General features: G+C 45.0%; 1 protein-coding gene across 1 annotated transcript in view; it reads right to left on the bottom strand.

The window, feature by feature from the left end:
• The window catches only part of KCNH8 (potassium voltage-gated channel subfamily H member 8), a 638,835-nt gene that overhangs the window by 309,210 nt on the left and 310,589 nt on the right, over positions 1-19,036 (bottom strand). Inside the window, exon 3 of the mRNA XM_044294135.1 lies at positions 8,918-9,049. Within this exon, the coding sequence (XP_044150070.1) occupies positions 8,918-9,049 (132 nt within the window). The remainder of the gene's footprint in view (positions 1-8,917; positions 9,050-19,036) is intronic.

Below are 19,036 nucleotides of genomic sequence, written 5' to 3'. Positions count from 1 at the left end.
GCACTTTATATCCAAGTAAATATACAGGAAAGAATGTTTACTAACAATTTTTCCTCTAAAATCGATTTTATCTTCGGTTTGGTGCGTATTATTGTCAGTCTGTAAAAGTGGCGTACTACTTGGACAACATTGTTCCCAGCAGCGACCTGGAAGTCAAAGATGCATCCAGACATCCTCCCCATGCTGTTCCCGAACCATTTCAGTGGTGTTTCCATCAATTCCATCTGACCTTTTCCTATGAACCAGACACCCTCCCCTCTTCAGAGCAGGGGGTCCCTGGTTTAATGTTCGGGTTCTCCCATTGACTTCCATTGTGCTTGGGTGCTCGGTAGAGCACCCGAGCATCCCGAGGTGTTCTACTTGAGCACCCAAGCACCCGAGCACTTTGGTGCTCGACCAACACTAATAAGGATGTTTTTGATGACAGAGGCCCCTTATTTGACAATTTAATAGTGTTTTCAAAAAATTTTATACTGATAACTAGTGATGATTTAGCACCCCGATGCTCGGGTGCTCTGCCCGAGCACACCGGGATGTTCAGGTGCTTTACCGAGCACCCGAGCCCTATAGAAGACAATGGGAGGACCCGAGCATTAAACCAGGCACCCCCTGCTCTGAAGAGGGGAGGGTGCCTGGTTCATAGAAAAAGGTCAGAAATTGATGGAAACACCACAGAAATGGGTCCGGGACAGCATGGGGAGGATATCTGAATGCATCTTGGACTACAATGTCGCTGCTGGTAACGATGTTGCCCGAGTTGTACGCCACTTTTACAGACTGACCATAAAACTCACAAAACTGAAGATAAAAGCAATTTTAAATGAAAAATTGTTAGGAACTGGGGTCATGACTAAGAGGGACGGCCGGTGGTTTCGATTGTGTTGACTCTTGGACGATCAAACTGAACTAATTGGAAGAGGAACGGCCGGTGGCCTCCGTATTGTACCTGTAGAGGTGAAATTCTTGTACCGGTGCAAGCCGAACCACAGCCAAAACTTTTGTTGCCACAAATGTTTTCATTTATCAACAACTTAAGTTGGAGGCTTGAAGACGATCCCCGGCCGCGTTATTCCCATTTCCTGCCAAGCATTTTCTGGGAAACTAAAGTCTTTGTCTTTGAATATGGTTGCAAAGCTGAAACTTAAACTAATTGATGGAAGGGCACCACCAGGAGTCGAGTCTGCGGCTTGATTTGACTACGCACGGAAAGCCTCACCCAGCCCGGACACAGAAAGGATTGACAGATTGATACCTATTTTGCGATTCTGTGGGTGGTGGTGCATAGCCGTTTTGAGCGTGTGGATCGAGTCGATTTGTGTGGTTCATTCCGATAACCAAAGACACTCCTCCATGCTAATTAGTTACGTGACCCCCGTTGATCCGTTGATTACGATTGTTTTGACCAGACTATCATCTGATGATAATGAATTTGGAAGAGGAACGGACGTTGAGCTGACCGTCTAAAAAATTGTAGATGAGGGCCTGCTGCAGCTTTGTTAACTCTAGATAACTTCTTAGCTGATCGCACGTCCCCGTGATGTTGACGATCTATTCGGATGTCTGCTCTATCAACTTTCGATGTTCTTTTTTGCGCCTACCATGGTGACTACGGGTAATGGGGAATCAGGGTTCGCTTCCGGAGAGGGAGCCTGAGGGATGGCCACGGCTACCACTTCCAAGAAAGGCAGGCGGGGGCACACAAATTTCCCAGTACCGACTCAGGGAGGTAGTGACGATAAATAACAATACAGGACTCTTAAGTGAGCCTGCCATTGGAACGAGTACAAAAAAATTACAGGGAATGTCATAGATATTTAGGATGAGGAAACGTTATACAGGAGAGGTAAAGTATGATTGATGGCCTGCTGGTGACCCACTAAAACATTAGTGGTGAGGGTCTTCAGCTGAGCTGACCATCTAAAACATTATGGGTGAGGGCCTGCTGGAGAGTTGACCATCTAAAACATTATGGGTGAGGGCCTGCTGGTGAACTGACCATCTAAAACATTATGGGCGATGGCCTGCTGGTGAGCTGACCTTCTAAAAATTATGGGTGAGGGCCTGCTGGTGAGCTGACCATCTAAAACATTATGGGTGAGGGCCTGCTGGTGAGCTGACCATCCCAAAAATTATATGAGAAGGCATATACGTGATGGACGAGGAGGAGGAGGATGAGAAAAGGAAGATTCAAACATATACCCTTTTTTGTGGCGGAAGGGGTGCATGGGAATACAGAGTATTCAGTACATTCTAAACAACACATTTAAAGTGCCTTTATGTTCAGTCATAGCTTTCCTCTGGTGGAGTGGAGAAGTCAGGGGCAATCTAGGCCTTGTTCATTTTTTTAAGAGTCAACCTGTCAGCATTTTCAGTTGACAGTCGGATACGCTTATCTGTTATAATGCCACCAGCAGCACTAAAAACCTGCTCAGACAAAACCCTGGCAGCAGGGCAGGCCAGCACCTCCAAGGCGTAGAGCGCCAGTTCATGCCAGGTGTCCACCTCGGACACCCAGTAGTTGAAAGGCACTGAGGGATCACTGAGGACGCTGACACGGTCTGCTACATACTCCTTTACCACCTTCCAAAACTTTTCCCTCCTTGTGACACCAGGACGTGCATCATGTTGAGGGTGCTGGCGGGGTGTCATTAAACTGTCCCAGGCCTTGAGGAGTGTTGCCCTGCCTTTGCTGGAAGTGCTGTGTGTTCCCCTTGTCTCCTCACCTCAGTTTCCCAAGGAAGTATGGACTCTGCTGCCAGCGCTGTCAGATGGAAATTTTTGCAGCAATCTGTCAACAAGGAACTTCTGGTATAGTACCATTTTGCTCATCCTCTCCACCGAAAGGAATGAGAGATGAGAAGTTCTCTTTGTAGGGGGAGTCCTGAAGGGTGAACACCCAGTAATGACTGTTATCTAAAATGCGTATAACACGGGGGTCATGGGAAAGGCAGCCTAACATGAAGTCAGCCATGTGTGCCAGAGTACCAGTGGGCAAGACTTCGCTGTCGTCAGGAGGATTACTGTCCATCTCCTCATCCTCTTCCTCCTCTTCTGTCCACCCACGCTGAACAGATAGAATTAAAGTTCCATGGCTACTACCCTGTATAGAGGAGGCAACCGTCCCCTGCTCCTCCTCCTCTTCCTCCTCCAATACGTGCTGAGAAGACAAACTGAGGGTGTTCTGGCTATCACCCGGGGTCATGTCTTCTTCCCCCATTTCCAACTCTTCCCCACAAACAGCGTCAGCCTTAATTGTGTGCTTGCGTTCAAATGCCTGGGGTGAAGAGTAGACACAAAAGTGGGATGGTTACACTGACAATAGTGTTATCGCTGCTCACCATCAGTGTCGATTCCTCAAAGTTTCTTAACACCTCAGACATCCATGCCCACTCCTCGCTTGTGAAGAGCAGAAGCTAACTGGAAAGGTGACGACCGTGCTGCAGCTTGTATTCCATTACTGCTTGCCCTTTGCTGCTCACAAAGCCTGGCCAACATGTGTAACGTGGAGTTCCAGTGCGTGCTCACGTCGCACAACAGCCAGTGAGCTGGCAATTTCAAGCACTGTTGCAGCGTCAACAGACCGGCTGAAGCTGTTGATGACTTGCGGAAATGTGCACACATGCGGCGCACCTTCGCCTGTAGCTCGGGCAAATTGGGGTAGGTTTTTAGAAACCGCTGAACCACTAAGTTAAAAACGTGGGCTAGGCAAGGGATGTGTGTGAGCTTGCTGAGCTCCAAAGCTGCTACCAAGTTACGCCCATTCTCACACACAATCATGCCTGGTTGCAGGTCTCTTATCCCTTGCCACAGCTCTGAGGCGGTGTGCTGTTTATCCCCTAAGCATATCATCTTCAGCACGGCCTGTTGACGCATCCCCACAGCAGTGCTACACTGCTTCAGGCTACCAGCTGATGGCTGACTGGTGCTGCACGTGGAGAATTCGGAGGTGAAAGTGGAGGAGGAGGCGGAGCCACTTACATAGGTGCTGGCGGTAACCCTGGTGGAAGTAGGGCCCGCAATCCTGGGCGTTGGTAGCACCTGTGCCATCCCAGGGTACAAGTCGCTCCCAGACTCCACTACATTCACCCAGTGTGCCGTCAGGGAAATGGAGCGTACTGGCCACAAGCACTTGTCCATGTGTCAGTAGTTAGGTGGACCTTAGCAGTAACTGCGTTGGTCAGGGCACGGGTGATGTTAGCAGACACATGCTGGTGTGCGGGGACGGCACACCGGGAAAAATAGTGGCGGCTGGGGACAGAGTACCAAGGGACGGCCGCCGACATCAGGCCGCAAAAGGCCTCGGTGTCCACAAGCCTAAATGGCACCCACAGGCCATGGCACTAACCGCCAGTAACTTAGAAAGTTGGGCGGTTAGTGCCATGGCCTGTGGATGGGTTGCTGGGTAGTTGTGCTTGCGTTCAAATGCCTGGGGTGAAGACATTTGGACGCTGCACTGGGACAGGGAAGTGGATGCGGTCACTGATGGTGCTTGTGACTATACAGGTGCAGCGCGGGAGGCATCCAGGCCTGCACCTTTGACAGGCAATTGGTAGTCACCCAACAGGAGGCAGTGGTGTGACCTGCAGACGCAGATTGTGGACCCAGGTGTTCCTCCCACTTATTGCGGTGCTTGGCTGCCATGTGGCGGATCATGCTGGTGGTGGTGAGGTTGCTACTGTTTACACCTCGGTTTTGGTTTGGCACAGGTTGCAAACTACTATTCTTTTGTCGTCTGCACTTTCCACAAAAAAGCGCCATACCGCGGAACACCTACCCCTTGGCAAGGGAGATTTCTGCAAGGGGGTGCCCCATGGAACACTTGCGGGCCTGTTTGGCGTGATCTGCCTTCTCCCTGTTGCCACCCCACTGCCTCTTCCAGCCTGTTGCGGTGCTGCAGATCGCTCCCCCTCGGGACTGCTGTCCTCGCTCGCGTTTCCGCCTTCCAATGTTGGATCAGTGACCTCATCGTCCACCAAGTCCTCTTCAACTTCCCATTCCGATCATCCGCCTCATTTGCTGACCCCAACACAACTTCAGTGATTGACAACGGTATATCATCCTCTTCATCAACCTCTGCAGACAGTAATTGTGGTTGACTTGGCAACTGTGTCTCGTCATGATCCACCTCCTTAAACACATCATCTTGTGAGTGTGAAGGCTCTAGAGGTTGAGAATCAGGGCACAAGATCTCATGTCCCTCTTCAAGAGTGCTTGGGGAGATGGCTAAATTAAGTGATGGGAGTGAAAATAGCTCCTCGGAACATCAAACCGGATCGCTTGTTTGGCCAGACTCTACATGGTGGGAGGAAGGATGATCAGGGTGAGGATTGTGTTGTTGACCAGACTGTCGGCTACTGAGACTGGACTTGGTGGAAGACAGGGTGGTGCTTAACCCAGTGGAAGCATTATCTGCTGCAATCCAACCGACCACCTGGTCGCACTGGTCTGACTTCAAGAGTGTTGTCTTGCAACGCCCTGTAAACTGGGACATGAAGCTAGGTATCGTGGATGACTGTTTTCCTTGTGCTCTGGCAGCAGGCACAGTTGCAACGCGCCCTGAGCCACGGCCTCTGCGTGAATCATCAGAATCACATCCACTTCCCCGTCCCTTAATACTCGCCTTCTTCATATTGACACTGGATGTCACTGATATTTGGATTAAATATAGGCCTCACACACTCTATAGAAATAAGTGTAGATTTGCTTCTCACTGGTCACAGCAAGCAGAGTTTGAACAATACAGAAACTGACTGTAACTGCTATTTGGATTGAATATAGGTGTCACACACGGCCTAGATATCGGTGCTGATTTGCTTCTCACTGGTCACAGCAAGCAGAGTTTGTATAATACAGAAACTGACTGTGACTGCAATTTGGATTAAATAGAGGCATCACACACGGCCTAGATATCAGTGCTGATTTGCTTCTCCCGGGTCACAGCAAGCAGCGTTTGTAGAATGCAGAAAATGAATGTCACTAACGGTCGCCCTGACAAAAAAATAATTCCCCCAAAATAAATTTTGCTGCCACCTCTAACAATAGTCCTTAAAAGGACTTTTGGCTCTCTGAAAGGTTTGAGATCAAATTCGCTCTGTCCCTTCCTAACAGCAGCTCTCCCTGACTAGCAATGAGCCGAACCCACATGACGTGTTCCGGCCAGACAATCAATGTAATGCCAGTAGAAAACATGTCTAATGGCATTACATACTTACCAGCATGTTTATTGGCTGCTTAGAGGGCGGCAAACATCCGGGGAGGAGACTCGAGCACATGTGGTACTCGGCAAAGTGCTCGGATCTGCCTAGCATAGCGATGCTCGAGTTGAACCGATACTAGGTCGAGCATGCTCGATCATCACTACTGATAACCCATCCTCAGGATTAGAGGGTATAGCCTAAGGACAGCCGTGCCGCAGGCCAGCTACGGTGTACCTTTCATTTAATAATGACCGTACCATATAGTCCTTCTTCATTGTTAAGGGCCATGTGGCACCTTTAAACAGGGGCTGTTGCTGGTATGGGGTTTGGCTGGCTAGGTTGGGAGCACAATATGCATATTATTGCTGTTCTTTTTTGTGATCTCCTGCAGGTTATTTGACAGTAAATACAGAATATTACTCAGCTTTGGCATACCCACTTCTCAAACCCCAAAGCTATCCTGCCTACAGGGGGAGCCCTTCTTCTGTCATCTGCTTTTCCTCCTTTTCCACATCATCTAATATCGATGAGAATATGACATCAGGAACATTCAACTCCTCCTCTCTCTGCATCTTGCAGAATTTTCTAGGACATGGAGACTTTGAAGGATAATTTGGAAGAAGTAAAGCTAGCAAAAGATGAGGATGGTCATTATTAAGACCTGCCCCCCCTAAGGGGTGCACTGACACTGGAATATGAAAGGCTTCCATCTTTTTGGTATCAAATTACAAATCTTAATTTATGGCTAATGGAGTAATAAGTAAATGTAGGAATAAATAAACAAAACTGACGGAGCATAAGTCTCCCTGCACTGTCCCTCTCCAATATTTTTCTATTAACCCTTTGGCTACCGGAGGTTTTTTTGTTTTTGCGTTTTCGTTTTCATTACCTATTTTTATTTTTCCGGTCACATAGCTGTATTAGGGCTTATTTTTAGCGGGGCAAGTTGTACTTTCTAATGCCACCATTAATTATGGCATAAAATGTTGTGGGACGCAGTTAAAAAATTCCAAATGGGGTGGTATTGGAAACAAAACACAATCCCTCCACCGTTTTACGTGTTTTGTTCCCACAGCTTTTTGTTTACGGCAAAATTGACCCATGCCCTTCATTCTCTGGGTCAGTATGATTACAACGCTACCCCATATGTATAGGTTTTTGATGTCTAAATAGTGTAAAAATAAATGTAAACTTTGAGAGAGAAAAATTGCGCAACAATCTGTACTTTTAATTGATACCATTTTGGAGTATGCATGACTTTTTGATCACATTTTATTACATTTTTTTGGTTTAGAGAAGCAATGAAAAAATGGCAAATCAGCCATTTTGACCCTTTTTTCCGTTATGCCATTCGCTGTATTGGAATTTTTGTATTTTTTGTGATCATTATGTGCTTACAACTTTTTTTTTGGGGGGGGTTTATCAGGAATTTATTATTTGTTTATTTTGCTCACTTTTGCTCATTTCTTATCCTGGCCTGCCAAAATAAGAATTGCAGTTTGAATACTGTTAGCCTACTCAGTAAGGCTACCAGTATTCAGTGCAACTACCTATGCCCGGATTGGACACACGGGGCATAGGTATAAAGCCTGGAAGCTTGAGCTTCCTGGTTTTTGCGCATTTAGGTGCCATGATTTCACTTGATCACAGCATCTAAAGCATTTCATTACCGCGATCGGCATTATTGCCAGAAACCGAAATTAGCCACAGGTCTCTGCTGTATGAAACAGCAGAGATCTGCAGGCCATGACGCCCGCTGCACGTGAGAACGGGCATCATGTTTACACATCGCACTAGCGCCGTACATGTACGACACTGGTAGCCTAAGGGTTAATCGTTTTCAGCAACACTGCCCTTAGTGCATGAATGCTTGCCACATCTCTCTCTCTGCACTAAGTACACAGGAAAATGGCGGAGACCGCTCAGGATGAGGTTTTTATCGGGCTGTGACATCACAGGGGATTGCTGCGGATTGGCTGGCTGCATGACAATATGGATGATCTCGCTTTCCCAGGATTCTTTCTTTCACATTATAAAACATGCAGTTGCCATTTTAGGGAAAAAAAGTTTGTAACCACGAAGCTTGAGGTAATTCGGAATCATTGTGAATCAAAGTTTTCCTAAATTCCACTTTGAGTGCTTCACTCAACACTAATCATGAGAAAAATTTAAGCCTTAGGCCTCATGCACACGAAATACCGCGGATCTGCCTGTGTGCCTTCCGCAATTTGCGGAACGGAAGGGGTGGCCCACTGTAGACATGCCTATTCTTGTCCGCAAAACGGACAAGAATAAGACATGCTATATTTTTGGGGGAGGGTCACGGAATGGAGCAACGGATGCGGACAGCACATGGAGTGCGGCCCCATTGAAGTGAATGGGTCTGCGTCCGAGCCGCATTTTGCACGGTCATGTGCATGAGATCACTGAGTTCACACTTCAGTTATTTGGTCAGTTATTTCCATCAGTTATTGTGAGCCAAAACCAGTAGCGAAGCCTACTCAGAGATATTCTCCGGTTCTGTGTTTTTGACCCACACCTGGCTCTGATGGAAATAATTGACCAAATAACTGAAGTGTGAACTTAGGAACTTACTTAGGAATGTCATAATTCAGAAGTGTTTTGCCACGCTGAGCTGGTTAATATTAATGATTTACATTTTTATCTTGAGTATTTATAATGTACACCATCTTGAAGTATAACATAAATTATATACAAACCTTCTTTTTTATCTTCTTGTGCAATCTTTACTTTCGTGTCTGTAATGTCCTTAAAAGAAGACAAAAACAGGACCACGTCACCTTTCTCATTCTTTATAGGAACAATATCCAGTAGGCACCAGAATGATGTACCTAAAGGTTGTAAAAAAAAAAAAAAAAGACAGAAAATTTAGGTCTGAAACAAAAAAAGTACAAATCTAGAGTTGCAACTAATGTAATTTTAACCAAATCTTATTGGAAAGGTCAATAGTCAAGAAACCCCAGCTGTTCAGTGAATATAAATCTGCTTGTCTCATCAGCTTAGCCCTCTCCTCGTTGTGGAAGTAAACCATTGATTTTAATGCAAAATTTATCTGATGGGATCATTACAATGTCTTAATGAAGTTTCTTATTACTTGGAAATTACACTTTTGCTTTGAACCTGTTATCGATCACAGCTATCTTATTCAAACAGAATATTTCCAGGATGTTGAATCTGACATGTACAGTTTGCTATTTACAGAGCATGTCTGTCTCTGAATTAATTAGAAAGTTGTCTTCCTCTCATCAGCCTGCCGCACAAGACCTAATGTCCATTATATCCGTGTAACTAATTCAGAAAGCTGAAACAAATTTGACTGCTACTTTAAATAGAACTGTTCTTATATCCTTTTCAAATGCTTAAAGTACAGCTTTAGTTGCAAAATTTGAATAAGAACCTCGACGCCATGCAGGACATTAGAAGATATGTAGATTGGATATATTTACTTATTGCATATTATTATTATATAATTGCTTAATATATTGAAGTACAATAACAATAGTACCTTAAAGGGGATTTCATGGATTATCATTATTTATAAAATCTATGTTCATATAATTGTTCATATAATCTAATTTATTATTATTCTATTTATTATTTTACTCATATATTATTTTACTCACTTATACAGCGCTGACATATTGCTCAGCGCTTTACAGATATTATCATCACATGCTATCTCCAATGGGGCTCACAATCTCAGTTTCTTATCAGTATCCTATCTTTGTAATGTGGGAGGAAACCAGAGTAGCCAGAAGGAACCCACACAAACAAAGGGAGAACGCAGGGAGAAACTTCCATGCAGATGTTGTTCTTGGTCACATGTGAACCTTGGACCCAGCACTGAAAAGCACCAATGCTAACCACTGTGCTTCATCATGTTTTCAGTATGTACTCTCCTGACCCATTTTTACTGTGTAAACAAATCAATCTGGTTAATTTCCATGCTGTACGTTACGTAGCACTTCCTCTTTCCATATCAAACCAAACCATTGATGCACTTCTCCATTCTCCCCCATTGTTACAGCCTTGTCTTAACAGCTTTCAAACAAGACCAGGCTCACATCTCTAGCTGCTACACAGCCCAAGAGATAAAGGGCTTAAAGGGCGTCTGTCACCGCTATGTGACCATGTACAGCACTTACATGGCGCTGTAGCACACCTATACATGATTCTAATGGTACCTTTGTTATTTTCTTTAGACATCCAGAAGCAGTAAAAAAAACGTTTATTTCATATGCAAATGAGCACTCGCAAGTGCCCAGGGGCGGCGTTCAGTGTGTAGGTGCCCAGGCTGCTCTGCCTTTTTTAGCGTTACTCCTTCCCAGCCTCTTCCTTTGCCAGCCCTCCTATTCCCTAGTATCATCCCTAGGTCCGGCCGAGATCCCGCGCTGCGCACTGCTTCGCTGGGCTGGGGCATGCACACTGCAATGCCCATTTTGGGTACGGCTTAAATTCAACTAGTGTGCATGTGCCAGCCGGTGAAGCAGTGTGCAGGCGCGGGATATCGATCGGGCCTTGGGATGATACAAGGAAATAAGAGGGCAGGCAAAGGAAGAGGCTGGGGGAGGAGTAACACTTGCGAGTGCTCATTTGCATATGAAATAAACATCGTTTTTACTGCTTCTGGATGTCTAAAGAAAATAAAAAAGGTTCCATTAGAATCCTGTATAGGTGTACTACAGCGCCATGTAAGTGCTGTATATGGTCATATAGTGGTGACAGACTCCCTTTAAGCAACCCCCCCCCCCCCAACACACACACACTTTTTGCAGGTTGTGCTTTCAGCTAGCCTGGAGAAGGCGAGGGGTTCAGTTCAGGGGGGAGCTGACAGGTTGCAGGGAAGAGAGAAAAAACATCCTCTCTCATGACCATAGGGGGAGGGTAATATGGACTTCTATGAGTGGTACCTATTCCCTCTCCTCCATCAATCAGCATACTTGTTCTGTGGTTGTCACATATGGGGTTCTTTTTTTCCAGGAAAGCACATACCCATCTAATCACCCCACTCTGCTTTTTTTTTTGACACCATGATAGAGATGGTTACCAGGATCCAGATCAAGGTGTCACATAAAGTATGTGGATCGTTTCTCTAGCAATACCCATTACATGTTGCCAAAACAAGCAAAAATGATTATTAGTAGAGAGGAATCTAATATATGAGCCCTCATATGATTATGTCATCAGAAAAATAAAATGGCCTGGGTCTTGGAATGCAGCGACACAAACACAGATTATTTAGTGACCCACAGAATAAACTTATCATATTACTTATACCACACAGTAAACACGGTAAAAATGAAATTGTACTTTTGTTATCCTCCCCTAAAAATAAAAAATTAATAGTTATTTAATACACTATAGGGGTAATTTACTAAACTGAAATACGCCTAAATTAGGCGTATTTCAGGCACAGATGGCGGGCAATGGTTAGTTGCACCGCTATCTGTGACTTTTGCCCGCTCACATCAGGTCTAAAATTGTGGGCGTGGCGTGGGCTGGGAAGGGGACAGACAGGTAGGCCCGTCTCATCATTTTCATCGCCTGGTTTAGGCATAGAAAATGGTCTAAATGTAAGACAGCTACAGTAGGAATCTGCCTCACATTTAGAACTGGCACTGGATGCGCGGAAGTTATGGAGAGGCCGGTGCCTCTTCATAACTTCAGCGGATCCACCACCAGCTATAGGCCTTTATTAAGACTTGCGTCTAAAATTACAGTCTTAATAAATATGCCCTTATATGTACCCCGAATGGTTTCTAAAAAAACCAACAGCAAAATCCTCATATAGTTATATTGAAGAAAAAAAAAAAAAAAAACACTGGAACACCGAGGGAAAAATAAGTTTATTGGTCCTTAGAGGGGTTGTGCAGGCAGTACATATTAATGACCTATCTTCCGGAAAGGGAAAGGTCATCAATATCTGATCAGTGGGAGTCCAACTCCCGACAAGCCAGCTTTAAGAGGAGGATGCGCTTGTGCAAGTGCTACTTCCTCTTCAAGATTACACTGCGCGTTGCATCTCCGGCAGCTGTGGTGTAGTTAAAAGTGCTCGTCCCATTAAAGTCAATCGAACAAGCACTTGTAATTACACTGCCCTGCTGAGACTTCTGAGATGACACACAGTGAAATCTTGAAGAGGAAGTGGCACTCGCATGAGTGCCGCCTCCTCTTCACACAGCTGATTGGCAGGGGGTGTCGGTAGTCGGACTCTCATCGATCAGATATTTTTAACCTGTCCTGAGGATAGGTCATCAATACAGACGTGGACAAAATTGTTGGTACCCTTTGGTCAATGAAAGAAAAAGTCACAATGGTCACAGAAATAACTTTAATCTGACAAAAGTAATAATAAATTAAAATTCTATAAATGTTAACCAATGAAAGTCAGACATTGTTTTTCAACCATGCTTCAACAGAATTATGTAAAAAAATAAACTCATGAAACAGGCATGGACAAAAATGATGGTACCCCTAGAAAACACAGAACATAATGTGACCAAAGGGACATGTTAATTCAAGGTGTGTCCACTAATTAGCATCACAGGTGTCTACAACCTTGTAATCAGCCATTGGGCCTATATATATGGCTCCAGGTAATCACTGTGTTGTTTGGTGATATGGTGTGTACCACACTCGACATGGACCAGAGGAAGCAAAGGAAAGAGCTGTCTCAAGAGATCAGAAAGAAAATTATAGACAAGCATGTTAAAGGTAAAGGCTATAAGACCATCTCCAAGCAACTAGATGTTCCTGTGAGTACAGTTGCACATATTATTCATAAGTTTAAGATCCATGGGACTGTAGCCAACCTCCCTGGACGTGGCCGCAGGAGGAAAATTGATGACAAATCTAAGAGACGGATAATCCGAATGGTAACAAAAGAGCCTAGAAAGACTTCTAAAGAGATTCAAGGTGAACTTCATGCTCAAGGAACATCAGTGTCAGATCGCACCATCCGTCGTTGTTTGAGCCAAAGTGGACTACATGGGAGACGACCAAGGAGGACACCATTGTTGAAAACGAATCATAAAAAAGCAAGACTGGAATATGCCAAACTACATGTTGACAAGCCACAAAGCTTCTGGGAGAATGTCCTGTGGACAGATGAGACAAAAATCGAAGTTTTTGCCAAGGCACATCAGCTGTATGTTCACAGACGAAAAAATGAAGCATATCAAGAAAAGAACACTGTCCCTACTGTGAAACATGGAGGAGGCTCTGTTATGTTCTGGGGCTGCTTTGCTGCGTCTGGCACAGGGTGTCTTGAATCTGTGCAGGGTACAATGAAATCTCAAGACTATCAAGGAATTCTAGAGAGAAATGTACTAGCCAGTGTCAGAAAGCTTGGTCTCAGTCGCAGGTCATGGGTCTTGCAACAGGACAATGACCCAAAACACACCGCTAAAAACACCCAAGAATGGCTAAGAGGAAAAAATTGGACTATTCTAAAGTGGCCTTCTATGAGCCCTGACCTCAATCCTATTGAGCATCTTTGGAAGGAGCTGAAACATGCAGTCTGGAAAAGGCACCCTTCAAACCGGACACAACTGGAGCAGTTTGCTCATGAGGAGTGGGCCAAAATACCTGCTGAGAGGTGCAGATGTCTCATTGACAGTTACAGGAAGCGTTTGATTGCAGTGATTGCCTCAAAAGGTTGCGCAACAAAATATTAAGTTAGGGGTACCATCATTTTTGTCCATGCCTGTTTCATGAGTTTATTTTTTTACATAATTCTGTTGAAGCATGGTTGAAAAACAATGTCTGACTTTCATTGGTTAACATTTATAGAATTTTAATTTATTATTACTTTTGTCAGATTAAAGTTATTTCTGTGACCATTGTGACTTTTTCTTTCATTGACCAAAGGGTACCAACAATTTTGTCCACGTCTGTATGTACTGGCTACAAAACCCCTTTAAGACTAAAAACATTTATGTCATTAAAGGGTTAAAACTCTCTTCAGTCCCTTGGCTCTGTGCCAACTAAATTTACATAATTAATTTTAATTTACATAAATTGAAAATTTACAATAAAAAGTTACATTTTTGAGAATGTTTTTTCAAATTTAATGTGACTGTTGGGGGGATTAAAAGATGTTAATGCAACCTAAAAAAAAAAACTTTAAAGCCCCTTTCACACCTAATATGGAATTCACCCGAGTTCAGTGCTTCAGTGTTTTCTGCAAATCTGTTTGTATTTTCAGCACAGGTTCAATCAGTTTCTGATGTGTTTGTAAGGTAACTTTCACACTAGCGTTTTTTGCGGATCCGTCATGGATCTGCAAAAACGCTTCCGGTACAATAATACAATCGCATGCATCCGGCATAAACAGATCTGGTTGTATTATGTCTTATATAGGCATGACGGATCCGTCATGAACACAGTTGAAAGTCAATGGGGAACGGATCCATTTTCTATTGTGTCAGAGAAAACAGATCCATTCCCATTGACTTACATTGTGTGTCGGGATGGATTCGTCTTGCTCTGCACCACATCGTGAACAGAAAAACACATCACTTAACATCTCCAAGCAACCATTGGTAAAATGGTTCAGCGGTGCAGTTATATGTTCTGAAGCCCTTTTTGGCGTGTATTAGTGACAAAAACTATATATTATTTGCTGCTCAGCGGTGCAGTAATATGTTCTAAAGCCTTTTTTGGCATGTATTAGTGGCACAAAAAAAGTATTTGCTGTTGTGAGGTGAAGTGAGAAAATTACAGCTTTTTTTCACGTGTATTAGTGGCAAAAAATATATATATTTGACGTTCAGCGGTGCAGTTATACGTTTTAAAGCATTTTTTTGGCATGTATTAGTGCCAAAAAAATATATTTTGTTTGCCGTTCAGAGGTGCAGTTATATGTTCTAATGCCTTTTTCGCCTTTATTAGTGGAAAAAAGGGGCTTATTAGCCGTTGTGTGGTGAATTGAGAAAATTACAGACTTTGTTGGGGTGTGTTAATTTCCTTTTTACTTATTTATTTGATCTAACAGCATGTCAAACAGAGAAGTGCCAGGCCCTCCATAGGGGAGTGGCTGAGGCCTAAATGATTCTGGTGCAGGCACAGGTCGCAGCAGAGTAAGGGAGCGTGGCAGCAGGAGTCGCAGCGAGAGGCCGGAGATCCCAGTATTATCTAGCGGTGGTGTCTTTACCAGCAACCCAGAGATTCTTGAATGGTTGACTTGGTCATCCACTTTGTCCCAAGTGACATCAGACACCCCCAGCCAAGAGTCGGTGGGTTCATCAGACAAAACCCTTAGTTGACATGACCCGGAGCAGGCCCTGTGCCTTCACCTGTCCTCAACCTTCCTCTGTCCATTTATTTTACTTTAGCCAGAGAAGTATTATATGCTTGGGGCTCAGCTCCACTATACAGCGAGGACGAGCTACTAGAGGACAATTAGCAGCTACTGGCCAGCCAAGATGTGGAGGAGACATCCGCCGCTTTCTCCGGTAGGTGGGCAAGTAGTGATGAGCACAGTGGCGTGGGAGCTGGTGTTGCGAGAGGTCTGGCTCCTGACCCAGAGACCGTTGAGGAGGACATCATTGACATAAAGACAGTACTCGATGATAATGATGTAGCTGATCGCACTAGGGAGCCGCGTGAATTATGGGCTTCATCATCATCGGGAGAAAAGGGTGGCAGTCTGCCCAAGAGGCAGCCGCCGAGCCAGCAAGTCGCTAGCATGGCCGGGAGCCATCAGGGTGGCAGCAGTGGGAGGTCGGAAGCCAAACGTGCCCTGGGTAGACCACATGCTTCGCAGGAGCCTACCTTTTCAAAAAGTAGTGGTGCAGGGTTTCATGAAAGCAGCGGTGGTAGCAGTCAGTCAGTGCATAGTGTTGGGGGTAAAATCACCTACTCAGCGGAGCAGGTGAACATGGCCATTTGTAGAATCTGTGGGCAGAAGGTGTATTGTGGCCAGGGTAAAAATGTTGGCGCCACGGCCCTGCGTCAACATATGCAACGTCACCATTAAATGACCTGGGAGAACTGTGGCTCCAATGTGGTGGCTGTCTATCCTTCCCATCATCTGCTGGTCCTTATTCTGCTGCTCCTCCTCCTACTCCTCATCAGTCATTCCGTCAGCAATTGATCAACGAAGCGATTGCCAAGAGACAACAATATGCGTGCACTCATCCAACGGCGCAGAAGCTGAATGTGCTCCTGGACAAGTTGCTGGTGCTCCCTTTCCAAGTGGTGGACTGTGCACCTTTCAGAGAACAGAAGGTGGGCCAGTCCTTGAGCTTGTCGGTGTCTGGCAAAGTGCACGGCAGCGCCGACGTGTGGAGCTCTAACTACGGTCAGGGACAATACATGTCGTTAACGGCCCACTGGGTGAATGTGGCTCCTGCACAGCCACACCAGGAACTTGGCCAGGTGACTCCCCTTCCGCCTCCACGTTGTCACTAGTGATGAGCGGCAGGGGTAATATTCGAATTTGTGATATTTAGCGAATATTTTGTAGAATATTCGTTATATATTTGCAAATTAGCGAATTCAAGATTATTTTCTTGATCGCGAAAAAATGGCAATGCAATATTTGCGTAATACACGCGAAATACAGGCGTGGGTCACTATAGCTACATTTTGCAAGCTGCTAGGAGTTTCCTAAAACTAGAGAAAATGGTTGGCACGGCAGAACATTACAATAGCTTTATATGCAGATAGAGTGCTCAAATATATTCACGAAATCTGCACTAATGATGTGAATATTTTGGCGCAATACATGCAACTTCACAATTTAACAGGTCTGACTACTTATTAGTGATTGGTGTGAACTTGTGACATCACAGCACTATGTATGTATGTATGTATGTATGTATGTATATATGTATGTATGGACAGCAAAACCAGTTACACAATATCATTATCTAATCTACACTGACTATCTCCCATTATATATATAAGCTAACTAACTAACTACTGTAAGAAGGAACAAGGAGCCGTCTTCGACGGAAGATACGTGTCACCGAGGTTCCTGGCCTCGGTGAGGTAAGAACCGGGTTTTTCCTGAAGTGTCAGGTCTGTAGTGCAATCTGACACTTCAACTGTTAGAATGGCTGTAAAGCCAATCCGGGCCGGTTCTTATTGGGAGCAGCCAAAGAGCAGGGTGGGTGGCTGTTCCCCACGGTTCCAGGCCGGGTTTTGGCTGGAATATAAAAAACCCAGCCAGCATGTTCAGGTGTTGGATTATCCTCCATGACAGAGGAGCTGAGGAGTCTGTGGTTTGAGACACTGAGGCATCTGTTTGTGTGAGCCATAGGCTGGGGAAACAGGCCACTAAAGACTGCTGCGGACTCTGGGTGAAAATCATCTGCTGACCAGGTGACGTCTTTTTGCACTGTGAACTTTGTGTGGTGTGAACAGGCACCAAAACTGAACACTTTCTTTTGGCTTGTTTTCTTGCTATGTGTGAATAAACACCGAACTTTGATTTGAACCTTGGTTTTTGCCTCTGTACTGCGTCCGCTTACCCTGCCTACCAAAGCGAATGCCCACACTACATATATAATATAATGACACAGGAAAGCAGAGAGCATAGCAATAACAATGCTATCTCTTTCAGATCTGTAAAATACTGCATACAAGGGCTACTGGGGAGGTTCTTATAAAGTAAGGGGTAGGCAACTTTACTATTGGTTGCTAGGGATGTTGCTAAGCTCAGACAAAGACATTGCAGCTTTCTCATTGGCCCACAAGCAAGAAAGGAGGTTACTGATGAAAAGAAAATCTACAATATTCGAAATTACAAATATATATCACTATATTCTAAATATTCTCAAATTCTCGAAGTGACAATATTCGCGATTAATATTCGCTATTCAAATATTCGTGCACAACACTAGTTGTCACGCCGTTGCTCCTGTGACAATGTCCGCCTCTGCCTCCTCATCCTCCACCGGGTCCTCAGCCTCCACTGCAGGGACAATTCACACTGCCCCTCTAGCATATGTGCAGGGAACAGCGGTGTCACGCTATTCTACACCTCGTTTGCCTGGGCGAACGGAGTCACAAAGGGAAGGAACTGCTCCGTATCCTTCATCAAGAAATCAAATCCTGGCTTTCTCTGTGGCAACTCAAAATCGGAACCATGGTGACCGACAACGAGAAGAACATGGTGTCAAGGGGGGCTAAGCCATGCGCCCTGCATGGCACACATGTTCAATCTGGTTGTCAAGCGGTTCCTGAAGTCTTCCATCCATCTGCAAGACATCCTAAAAATGGCCAGGAAACTTTGCATGCACTTCAGCCACTCTTACACCAAAAAGCATACCCTCCTTGAGCTGCAGCGGCAGAACAGCATCCCCCAACATAGAATGATATGCAACGTTTCCACCCATTGGAATTCCACCCTCCATATGTTTGACCAACTATACGAACAGAGAAAAGCCATAAACTATTTCTTGATGTTCCAAGTGGACAGGAGTGCTACCCTGTGTAATTTTGATGTCAGCCAGTGGCAGCTCATGCGTGACACCTGCCGTTTGTTCAGGCCTTTTAAGGGGGCCACGTTATTCGTCAGTCACCAGGACTACAGGTTGAACAATGTCATTCCACTGCTTCATCTCCTGGAACAGATCATATGCTGGTAAATATGCCTGGGACTGGAGACGTGGTGCCTAGATCTCACAGCCACACGAGCCCTGTGGGGGCTGAATTGGAGGAGAAGGAGGACTAAGAGGAGTAGGACATTGGAGCACAAGCAATGTGTAGAAAAATGGGTGGTTTTCTACATAGGTGACAGGAGAGGAGGAGCAGGAGCAGCCAGAGGAGCTACAGGGCAATGAGGAAAACGAGGCAGAGGATCCAGACTC

Source organism: Bufo gargarizans, chromosome 5, assembly GCF_014858855.1.
Source record: "Bufo gargarizans isolate SCDJY-AF-19 chromosome 5, ASM1485885v1, whole genome shotgun sequence".
Classification (NCBI taxonomy): Eukaryota; Metazoa; Chordata; class Amphibia; order Anura; family Bufonidae; genus Bufo; species Bufo gargarizans.
The sequence above is the reverse complement of the archived record's forward strand: the minus strand, read 5'-3'. Positions and strand labels throughout refer to the sequence as shown.